Source organism: Cotesia typhae, unplaced genomic scaffold, assembly GCF_013202065.1.
Source record: "Cotesia typhae breed Kobodo isofemale line unplaced genomic scaffold, CoteBio_Ctyphae scaffold_13, whole genome shotgun sequence".
Taxonomy (NCBI): domain Eukaryota; kingdom Metazoa; phylum Arthropoda; class Insecta; order Hymenoptera; family Braconidae; genus Cotesia; species Cotesia typhae.
In genome coordinates, this window is record NW_027423774.1 from 783425 (window position 1) to 795761 (window position 12337).

At 26.9% G+C, this 12337-nt stretch overlaps 1 protein-coding gene and 1 non-coding gene across 5 annotated transcripts; both read right to left on the reverse strand.

Annotated features, from left to right (window-relative positions):
• Positions 1–834: 834 nt before the first annotated feature.
• On the reverse strand, positions 835–11451 carry Cwo (transcription factor cwo). 4 transcript variants are annotated; one of them, XM_074253115.1, is made up of 6 exons: positions 11241–11451; positions 9170–9972; positions 5936–6068; positions 2256–2439; positions 1831–2067; positions 835–1603 (listed from the first exon to the last, which is right to left on the reverse strand). In XM_074253115.1, exons 2-6 carry the CDS (start codon positions 9232–9234, stop codon positions 1053–1055), a joined length of 1170 nt encoding a protein of 389 aa, XP_074109216.1. In that variant the 5' UTR covers positions 9235–9972; positions 11241–11451; the 3' UTR covers positions 835–1052. The 4 variants fall into 4 exon arrangements, with proteins under 4 accessions (XP_074109216.1, XP_074109217.1, XP_074109215.1 ...); XM_074253116.1 differs by lacking the exon at positions 11241–11451 and having other exon boundaries at positions 5936–6065; positions 9170–10554; XM_074253114.1 differs by lacking the exon at positions 11241–11451 and having other exon boundaries at positions 9170–10552.
• LOC141535564 (U1 spliceosomal RNA) lies at positions 5061–5222 on the reverse strand. The gene has a single exon (XR_012480616.1). It is a non-coding gene; the product is annotated as a U1 spliceosomal RNA (small nuclear RNA).
• Positions 11452–12337: the final 886 nt, after the last annotated feature.

Sequence of the window (12337 nt, forward strand, 5' to 3'; positions counted from 1 at the left end):
TAAAATAATTTTTTGGAAGAAATTTATTTGTTAAAAAAAAATTATAAAAAAATTACACATATATTTATGGTACATTATATTAAGCAGGTAATAAAAATAAAATATATTTATATCAGTTCATATATATTTATATTTAGCTTTAGTAAGTAATTAAATACGCAAAATATTCAACTTCTCTCTCAAGCACCTTTAATAATTTTTTACAAGATAAACTCCAATAATTGTACAATTAATTACTAATCGAACATTTTCATGTTCAAAAACATTTTTATTTGAAGATTTATGAAACATTTATGAAAATTTCTTGGTAGAAGATTCGTTACTAAAAATATCCATAATTTCAAAAGTATTTTTTTAATTAAAAAAAATTAAACAAGAAACATAAAATTCTATAAAACAATTTATATTACTTTCTACAATTGTATTTACATTATTTCACACACATAATTACATAGTAATTCAAACTTATTTATAACATTATAATTAAATAGACTTTTACTAACTTTTTTTTTTTTTTTTTTTTTTTTTTTTTTTTTTTTTTTAATAAGAAAAGCTTTATTAAATTATTTTTTTTTTTTTGACTTTGAGCATATTTTTTTTTATTAAACTATTTTTTCAACAAATTGAAAGATTTAATTATGAAATATGATTCAAAAGCATAAAAAATAAATTTTATATAATTTTTTAGTGAAATTAACAAATTAATAACTAATATTAAAATACCTCATCTTAAAAGTAAGCTAAGTGGTAAAGGATAAACGGTAAATATTCGAAGGGTCGATCGATAAACATTGACAATTTAAAAATAATACGAAATTTACATAAAACCAAATCTAACATAATAAAATGTATAATATTATATAATATATAATCAATACGTTATTTATTACAAAATAGATAAATGCTTATTGTGTATATATAAAATAAGGTTTGATGATTTATTAATGTATAATTGCGCAATCACTTAAAAAAATATATCTGCTTATATCACTTGACATTGGAAGTTATTTTAGAGTATTCTGTAAAGCTATGAGTTATTTTAATTGTAATTATTACAAATGATCTTGATGTCTTGGACTGTATTGAGGTGACCACGCCGGATTGGATGCTTGGTTGAAGTTAACAGATATCGTTACAGGATGAAGCACGATGTCAGGTCCAGTATCCGTTATATAAGACATTTGAGGCCTAATAAAACCGGAATCTATTGTTAGCGGAATATAAAAAGCACCCCCTTCGTGTAGAGCGAATATTGGTACGCCGTGTGACTTTTCTGAAGGGGCTAATGGCGATGATTTTATCCTTTCCGCGGAGAATCTTTGTTTAATTGAACTTTTGAATTTATAATTCGACGGCCTGGGAACTGATGAGGATGCGTTGTTTGAATGACTGCTGTGATTGCTATCGTCGCTGGCCATTGTAGGTGGAGGAATTATCGGTTGAGGACGCTCGGAATCACTGAGTGAGCTGATTCCAGAGCTCGAACCACGATCCGAATGATTCGTCGGTGGACTAAGTGTTGGAATACTTGCGTGAACAAAACTAGAAGCTCCAGTGTCGTTTAGTGTTGGCATTTCTGGGTGAGGAAATCCCAGTCTATCACCTGCAAAAATTTGTTATTATTAATGGTCAGATTATCACTGTTTAATTAATTGCATACTTAAAAAAAAAAAAAATTAATTTTAATCAAGAGAAAAATTGTTGAACTAAGAAAATAATTTTTAAGAGCTTCATTGATTGATTGATTGATTGATTGATTAAAAATTTTTAAATTTTCACTTGATGTATTTAATTGTATCTTATAGATTTAATTATGAAATAAATATTTACTTGTAGCAACAATCTTTTCACAATGCTGTTGCAAATGGTTGATTAATTGTACACATAAAGAATCTCTTGCAAAAAAACCTTCTCCTTCAACGAGGAAATGTACAGCTTCGCTGAGACATTCTTGAAAGCCCATTCTGTAATGTTCAGCGGCTATTGATCCAGATGCTGAATGTGAAACACTGTCAACACTATCTTCCTGGTGGTTATGAATGTTCGTTACTGAAGGATGTTTTGTATCTATAAAATAACATTTTTTTATTAATAAGTATTTTTTCTAAAGCAACGTTTTTGAATATTTTTTTGTTTTTAACTGAATAATTTTTTTCTTCAACGTTTAAGCAAATATTTTGCATCACTGCTAATTCTCTTATTTATTATTTTGCTCCGATAATTTATTTAAAAAAAGTGTGAATTAAATAATTTACCTTGATGAGCGCCCTGAAGATATTTCATGTGTCGAATAGCCATTTCAATAATTTCAGTTTTTTCAACTCGCCCTCGGCCTTTTTTCAAGTACTCAGTAGGTATAAGTCGACTAAGATCAGCTAAACAATTATTCATACGGTCTCTTCTTCGCTTCTCAATAATCCTATGCGACATGGGGTCTTGCTGAAACATTAACAAACACTTAAATTATTTATCAATAAAATAAAATAAAATAATATAATTAAAATTTATAATATTCATTTTATGAATTCAATACAACTAGAGTCATGGTTCTAATTATAAATGTTATTGTTATTCATTTCACGAAAAAGGTCGCATGCCATCAACGTCATCGGAAATGACAGTCATTCACTTTTTTATGTCAAAACGTTGTTATTATTGATGGAAACCGTTGTTACAGTTTTTTATCTACTTATTAAATGCAATAATAATATCTTCTTCGCAAATCAGTTATTACCTCTTTATTTAAACAACGTTTCTTTCGGTTCAACGACGATACTTGATGAGTTGAGGTGTAATACTGCATTTTCAAAATTTTTTCCATGCTATGCGTTACCATTTTCATACAATTAAAAATTTTAATTAAAAAAAAAAAAAAAACGGTACACTGTCACAAAAAGTTTACTATAAAATCAAAAAATAATATCGTATATTTATAGTATTATTTCTAACAAAAATATCTCGTAATGATATTTGTGAATTTCATATTGTTCCACCTTCGACAAGATATCAACTCAGACTGAAGCACCAACCACAATACTGAGTTACGTCGTTTTGAATGATCGGATAGCTAAGAGTGGTGCTCAACGTTACTCAACAATAAATAAATTTTTTCATATAATATTCAGTGAGCAAAGCTGAATCCTCTTCTCCCTTTATGTCGCTGTAAATTATATCATCTAATCACGTGTATGTTTCTCTCAATAATATAAACAACACGTGAGGATCCAAGTACACACCAATGAACCCATTTTCAATTCTTACTTCAATATATGATAACTATATTTTTAAGTTATTTAATTCAATTTATAATTATAATTATAGATAATAATTGTAAGATTATTGAAACATGTATATGACCTGATTATTTTTAAAACTAATCTTTTTTTATTATTAAAAATTTAATGACCCGAATAAAATTCAAAACTGATAAGTAGAAAGTTCAAAATAAATGAGAAATATAAATTAGTTTTAACTAGAAATAATTTTAATTAAATTATCTATTTGCCAACAAATAATATTATTTAAATATTTTTTATGTATACATCACGTTTACAACATATATATGTCAGCCTATTTAAAACAACGTGATAAACACAATACAACGTATTTATATGCAATATGTAATAATTTTAACAAGTTTTAAGAGCATAGATATAAATGTACACAGTAAAAAAATTTTGCGTAGAAAAATTTAGTGTGAAAAATTTTTATGTTAAATATTTGATACTTTTTGGTGTTGATTTAACACAATAAATGTTAAATTTACACGTAAAAGTGTTAAAATTTAACACAAAAATTTTTAACACTAAATTTTTTGACGCAAAATTTTTTACTGTGTATAAATATTGGTGCAGAAGGTGCTTCAAAGCGAAAGGGGTCAAAGCGAATTAAGTAGATATTATTACACTTAAAATTTATTAATTTGCGTAATTGATTATTAATAAAATAAAAATATTATTGGGAATACCGCTGGTACAAAGATAACTATAAATAATGAAGCAAACGATAAAAAATTAAGAAATCACGTTTTTTTCTACTTATTCCTCGAGTGGCACGTGATACAACTTACAAGAATAATGATTGATGAATATAAAAAGTAATGTTATCAAGGAGAAACAGCAATCCGGGTCGAATGATATCAAATAAACTGGATATATCTAGTATATTTGAACTCTGTGCTTAGTATAAATATTCTCATTATGGTCCGGTTATCTCCGCAAATGACAGCAGAGGTCCCCTGCATGTTTTTCAAACGATAACTGAGATTTACCGGATCTTGCATACGGCCTGACTCTGACAGCAAGACTTATTATTATTTTTTTTTATCGCTATCTTGTCTGGTGTACGTGATTCTTAGGTTACTAGAGGTGATCGGCCTCGTCATAAAAAACAAATCATGTTTAGTATACTTACGAATTAAGAAATTTATTTTATAGATAAATTAAATAATATTAAAGACTTATTATTATCAGACTATTCATTCCTTTGCTAGTTAAAAAAAAAAAAATTTATTTATTTTTTATTAGAATAATAATGAGTTGGCAGTATTGTAATTTTTTTTTTATTTAACGTTTTGAAGCAATCATTGATTTTATTTTTACTCTAATCTTGCTATCATTTACATTAAATGAATGTAACTTTTATATTGAAAAGTTTATTTTCAATGATGCTGTATTACTATTTATGAAATAATTAAATTTAAAAAATTTTATTAAATATTGAAATTTTTCGGAGCTAAAAAATTTTAATAGTACCAAAAAATCGAGTTAAAATTAAAAAAAAAAATTTTTTTTTGTTATTGCAACAGAAATTCGAATTTTTTAATGAAGAAGATTTAATTTTCTCAAAATTTTTTCGGACAGCAAGATAATTATTTTCTTATTTTTAATTGAGTTGATAAATTTAACGTGCGACGAACAATTAATTAATTACTGAGTTATTGAACAATTATGTCGTTAAAGAAATTTTTGAACTAGACATATCAATTAGTATCCCGGACACCTCACCACTGATAATAAAGCCCTAGGTTATCCAAAATAATTAAGTTTGTGATATTTTATCCGGGATAGCGCGAACGCAGTCCCGACTACCAAAAATAATACGCCCGAGATATCCACATTAGGGATATTCGCAGGGGTCAGCTCAACCGTAGTGCAATGGAAGAGCCTCGTCCTGGAGGAACCGCCTTATTGATCACGGTATCCTCTGCGCCAGGTAAGTATGCTTTCCTCCGTTCTAAAATCGGTTTTAACAACTCTGGAACAAGTATCTAAGTCGGGACAAAAAGTCAGACTTTGCGCCACGTTGCGGTTGATTTATGAACTTGCTTGACACATGTATCATACACATATAGCTCTGTTTTAATTACTAAAGTTTCGCTATTTTATAATTACTTAGTCTTTTTTATTATTGATGTACCTATTAATGATTATTCTCACAAAATTAATTTTTCGACAAAAAGGAATATTTTTTCACTTTTTTTTTCTTTTCTATAAGTCTACATTGGCTCATTTTTTTATTTTGTGTTTACGCAATTATTGCGTCTACGACCAACATTCAATACTGCTTAGTATTTGTCTGTGCATCATGCGCAAAACACATGCGTACATCGTGTTGACAAAAAATGATAAATCATGAGAGTAAGAAACGATTGAATAATTAATATATAACACGAAACTCTTATTGATATTATTGCAGAGTTACTTATTGAAGTAAGATTTTTTTAATAAATTATAAATTATATAGATGGTAATATATCTAGTCGAAACTTTTGAAATAATAAGAATATAAGATTTTATTTAAATTAAATTAGCAAAAATGTTGCTTAAAATATTATTGCTTATTCTTATGACCATCTATGTTTTATTTTGTAAAAAGAAAATAAAGAAAAGAAACATGCTTTTCAATAAAAGATAGTTAAAATAAAATTACTTACTCTTGAAACTTTTTTTTTAGTATAAACTTCATCATCTTCAGAAGCTGTAGTAAAATTGAGATTTCCTTCGCAGTATCCTGCGCCTATTCCCATACGGTATATTTCATCTTTACATGATCTTCCCTCCAAGCTACTAAAACAAAAAAGTAATAATAATAAAAGTTAATTCGCCGTTAAAATATAAACATTTTCGTAAATTTTTACTTCAAAGATAAGACGATTTTTAATATTTTGAAAAATTGTCTTATTGACTCATGGTGATAAATTTTATTACTTATTAATATTCGTGAGCAATATGGTGAGCCATTTCCAATAACTTAATGTCTATTTTTTTATTTTACTGGAAAACATGTTTTTTTTCTACATAATATTTTTGAATTATAAGAAATATTTGTGATAATAAGTCATTAAAAATTATCTGAAAGACAATCGCCCAGTGGGGCCACTTGAAATTAATTAAAAAAATTGTGCAAGTAGATAAAATTAATGATAACGATATATTACAAGATTTACTTATGTAAGATAATATTATGTGAGAGAATTCAAGTATAACAATAAAATTAAATTTTAAATATTTGTTATGATAAAAAAAAATCGAAGTTTAGGAATCTAGTGCACTATATTTTATTACTTGTATGTAAAAAAACACAATATCAGTAACGATTAGATGCGTCCTTCAATAGTTTCTCCTCCCAACATTCATCTCGTCCTCATATTCATGCACTTTTACTTTTACATCTTTTCAGAAGTAATAATGTAAGTTATTACTTTTTTTACAGACCAACCATAATTTTAATTATCGAGATAATAGATAGTTTCTTCGAGGTGATTTTAGTAATTATTAAATTTTTCTATCCGAGCACAAATACCGTTTTAAATTCAGTCTGAAAAATTTAAATAACTTAAATTCTTTAAATTTTAGTATGAGATTTATATTGAACAGAAAAAAATAAAAACATGTATCCAAAATAGTTTAATTCTTAAGATAATCTATAAAAGAATTCCTATTTGGTCAATCAGCTTAGAAAAATATTTATGCAAAAGATATATAGGTTGACATATATTTTTTTTGCAAACATATATATTATAGATGCCGCATATATATTTCCATGCGAAAATTTAGAGTATATGAGCATTGAACTAAGTTGTGCAAAACATTTCTTATTAGCAAAAGCGTGATAATATCCACGTGTGCCAGCTTATACTTATATGCTAAAATAAAAAGTCTGTTGACTCATAGTTAATTCACGTGTATACCAACGTGTACCCAATGTGTATACAATGGGTACACCTCGGATACATATAATATATTTAATTTTTTATAGGCATAATATGCCTGGCATATAGAATTTTGACTTTTAGTTTTTCTATCTTCAGAATCAAGCCATTCATTACTTTGTTCTGTTATATTTATACAGTCTTTAACTTATGAAGATCCAATAATTGATCACTAAATCTTTCAATGAAGTACTCCGAATTGCATATAATATTAATTACATTAGTTAATTCATTTATATACATCAGTAGTAGGCTTTAAAAAATATGAAATCTTAATTTGGAAATAATTTTTGTAATTGAAATATTAATAATAAAACCAATTTGGTAAAAGTACAAATAAAATATCGAACGTAAAGAGTAAGAAATTACCGCGTGGCAATCAACGTGACTTGAAAAATACAAGTGAGACTTGTATATGATTCCTGTATAACTTGCACACGATTTACTCATGCGTGTCTTATACTCCATAACATTCATCGATGTAAATATATATGCATAGAATAGTCGTTAACGTTTGACTATAATTAACTTAATCTACTAATGGATCTACATTATCCAAATCATAAGATTATTGATATTTTTCAGTGCTCTAAAAAAAAATTTAAAACAATTTAACTCGTCTCGTGTAAGTTCAAAAAATACTATTCCCTTAAAATTGATCGAGTACAGGAAAAGTATTGCAAAGTGTTTATAAATAGATTTTATTGATTATAGTCCTGAGAGATTAAAGAACAGTATTTAAACATGCATTTACTAATGCGACAAATGAGTAAATGTTATATGTGCATGTTATATGGTAAAAAAAGTGAAATGCACGTTAACAAGTAAATATAAATAGTTTACAACTAATGTCGTAGACTATATATAACATATATAGTAGCATCGTTATTTTCCATGACGTATAGTGTCTATGTTCCCAGTACTTACGTCAGAACTTCATAAACAATGTTACCGAATATGTTACAGATATATATTTAGATCTATTCTATCGCAAATTTTATTCACTTTCAGTTTATTGATGTTAGCGCACCGAAGTGTATGGAAACATAGAATCAATAACTCCATTATCAGGCAAACATAAAAAAAAATTATAATTAATTTTTGGATGTCAGTCGATGCTAACCGAAGAAATTTTTAGCTTCATAAAAAAATTAAAATAGTTTATAATAAAGTCATTACTAAATGAAAAGCTGTTTTGACAATTTAATTATTTAATTTTGGTTCATTTTGGTTCAAAATTTTTATGAAAAAAAAAAAAAAAAAAAAAAAAAAAAATTACAAGGTAAACACAAAATAAACGTGTCAATGGCTAGCATGATATATTTGTCTGTGACAATAAACATATACAACGAGAAATCGTGCTCGTGATTTTAATGAAATCATTGACAACACAACTATTTCTCTCGCTGTTTTTTATGATAATTTGATTTTATGATTATTTTTCAATTTAAAATTACAAGAGATTCGATGAATAATTCTTAACTTGCTTAGGTCACTACTGAAAATTAATTGATATTTCAAAACTAATGTTCTAAATACGATTTAATTTTTTGGAGCAAGAGAGAAATTTTCTCAAGGCAAAAAAATTTATTTCTATCAAGAACAAAATTTTTTTAGAGCAAAAGGCTTAATTTTTCCAAAACAAAACTTAATTTTCTCAAAACAAAATTTTTACCACAAAAATTTCACAACTCAGTAAATTCCACAAGGTCAAACACCGAACATTGTAATCTACATTATTTATTATTCACTGTACCGAAGGACAACTCAAGAGAGAGAGAGAGAGAGAGAGAGAGAGAGAGAGAGAGTGATCGTAAGCGGTGACCTTAAAACTAATTTTCACCTGCCAAAAAAATTTACCTGTTAGTAATTTTTTATTTTAAATTCAAACTATTGAGAATTTTTCCTGAAATAAAATTAATGTAGAATAAAAAAATAAAATCATAATTTATTCACCTTTCGTATTTCACCTGCATGGAGTGCGTGGAGCTTTCATCCCAGTAATTTTGAGTATCCATCATTTTGACTAATAAAATTTAATTTAAATTTTTGAGCCGAGAAATGTAACACGCGAAACACTATTTGTATTATCGGTTGAAGAAATGAAGAACTCTTTTAATCGTCTTTGGTTGTATCTTACAACTTAAAATTTATAACTTATATGCAATAGCGTGTCAACCACCACGTAACAAGTACGATTTGTGTCAAGCTCATGTTACAAGCTTCAGTTTGTACATAACAAGAATGTTAACAAATAAAATTTAAGCATTGACAATAAAAAACAAAACTATGTGTTACAACACAATTTCAGTGATTTACACTCAGGTATTTTAGAATTTAAATAATAAATTATTTAGTCTAATATTAACAAGTTTTAATTTATCCGGGAAAACTTGGAGTTTTAATTGTTTTTGTTGCAAATTTGACTAGTTTAAAAATAAAAGCTGGAATAAATTTAAAAAAAATAAAAAAATATCACTGTCACTGATGGAAAATTTTTTCACACACCAGATAAAATATTTATTGATGTTTTACGCGAGTGAGATGTCTTGTGTCTCTTCGGAGTAAAATCTCAACCAAACAGTCTATCTCTTTTTCTCAGACTTGTGCTTCTGTTCTCGCGTGTTACTCTTGCATCAACCACACGCCCTTCCACGTGATCATCAGCAGGAGGCAGTGGGAGGAAGCCTTCGAGTTGAGATCCACGATACGGCCATTGACACCTCAAAATTCCTCACTATTCACAATTGTCAGGTGATCTGCGAATGCGTAGGTGAAACATGCATCAACAGACCGTCTAAGTTTACTTATGTTTTATTTATAAATATAAAGATATTTTTAATTTTTTTTTTTTTGTATTTTTATGAAGAAATAACAATTATTATTAATGTTTTGGTTTTAGACTCCGTACAATCACGATGACAGTAATTGAGGAAGAAAACTTGTCAAGTTTGTTTAAAATTCAAATAAGACGGTTCAATTAAACTAATAAGGGCGACCCCGATTAATTCGTTTGGTACGCGTGTCGTTGCCCGGCAGGTTGCAATACACGTATAAAACGTGTGGTCGTTCTACGATCTTCACGATGTAGTGTAGACATGTAGAGTTACGTGGTGGGAACAATTACTGACTAACGCAGGTACGGCCCGACACGTTGTTATGCCACAATCAAACCTTTTTCTTATAATTGCTCGTGTCAAATTAGGAGATTGCTGAGTTTTTAATTTTTTAAAAATAATTTTATAAAAAATTTCAAAATTTTGTAAATATTAAAAGAAGAAAAATTTACCAATTTATTGGAAATTTGAATTGTTAGTAATTTATGGTTGGATTCTACACCTTAGATATGATTAAATAGATAACACTGAAGTTGAATGAAGCTTAAGTTAGGAGAAACTTGAAAATTTTTAGATTTTTATTTAAAAATAAACTCGGTATAGAAAATTATTTATAAAAATCTAAAGATGAAATTTTTAAATAAAATTTTCTTCCTATAATTTTTTTGATAAAAAAATGCGGAAAATTATTAGATGTCTTGCAATTTCAGTATCACAAAGTATCACAGATATTCAAATTTTTTTTTTTTTTATTTTTTTGCAATTAAATTATTAAAAAATTTCACATGTGTAATTTTTGTAAAAAAATTTTTTTTTTTATATTTTGTATTTTTTCTAGTTTTTATGCACAGGTGTAATGTAACTCTATAGAATTTATATCCAGAAGTAAATAAATAAATTTATAAATGTCTACTTTTAATCTCAAAAAATATTTTTAAAAGATTTAAAAAGATAACATAATTTTGATGGATAAAAAGTTATTAAAATCAAAATAATTTTTGGAATTAGTTTTATAAAAAAAAAAAAAAAAAAAAAAATCTATAATTACTTTATATAATTTTATATGACACGCGAGTTACTAGACATCCGACAAATAAACAAATCAAAGATATAACATCCATGCCTACGTAATAAAAACAGTAAAAAATTTCCATACGTATTAATTAAAAAATGTTATGAATGTTTCTTACTTTTGGTCATAAAATGATTTAATTAAAATTTTTCCAGTCTTTATGATGATTAAATAACCCACCGAGTTTACAAAAATGCAAAAACAATTATTAATTAATCAACCTCCAATATCAACACTGTGTAAGTTTAATCAGAGACTTTATTAATTCAGGCAAAGTTTAAAACTCACACTTAAAAGCTTATTTTATTTAATTTTATTTTATAATTAAACATTGAAGTTATTTCGAGGAAAATATTGCACTTGGCATAATGATGCGCGTATAATATGTACAAGGTACTGGTGCGTCATGTTATCGTATTATCAGTTACGAAGAAAAGATAAATTGATTATAAAATAATTTCACGGTTTAAAAGCCAAGCGAAATCGATTTTAACAATATTCTTCTCATTTTACTTGCATGGATAAGTAAATAATTAATAACAATTAATTACAATCGGCCATATGTCCGTAATTAATTATAATTAAGTTTTTAAATAATAAATAAATTAAAAATGTATATCTTCGGGAAAATAACAATTTATTATTACTTATTATAATTAAAAAAAATTCGTGATAATTGATAATGTTTTATCAGTGCCTTGACGATGACAATAACAAAATATTAATTTTAATATCATCGATTTATAAATAAAGTAAACTTATTTTTACGCAGGTAAATTATTATTCTATGAAAAAAAAAAAAAAAAAAAAATAAAAAAATTTTTTTTTGAAATTTTATTAAATATTTATAATTATTAAAATTGAAATTAAAATTAGCAAAATAAATAATACATGCTGAATATTATATGGAGGAGAATCGGCAAACTTTCTAATAAACTTGAGACGGTACTGGGAGGTACTCGGGGTGGCGGCATCGCAACTTCACACAACCACGCTACGTGACACGTGCAGGTGACGTCATCAGTTCGGTCACGCGAGCAATGTGTGCTCCAAGTCACGTGTGTTGTCACGCGCTTACACCGTAACCAATTTCTTTTCCCCGCTAGATTAATTTACTCCGTACTGTACCTCTCGATAGGTTCTCTCATAATATAACTTGACATTGTAACGAAGTAAATGCAAAATTTTTCTCCATATTTTAATATTTTTTTGTTA

Coding starts and splice junctions, on each gene's coding strand:
- Cwo (XM_074253115.1), bottom strand. CDS start 9,234: ATGATGGATACTCAAAATTACTGGGATGAAAGCTCCACGCACTCCATG. Junction 2,440..5,935: donor CTAAAAAAAAAGTTTCAAGA/GTAAGTAATTTT, acceptor TTAATGTTTCAG/CAAGACCCCATGTCGCATAG. Junction 2,068..2,255: donor TCTTCAGGGCGCTCATCAAG/GTAAATTATTTA, acceptor GTTATTTTATAG/ATACAAAACATCCTTCAGTA.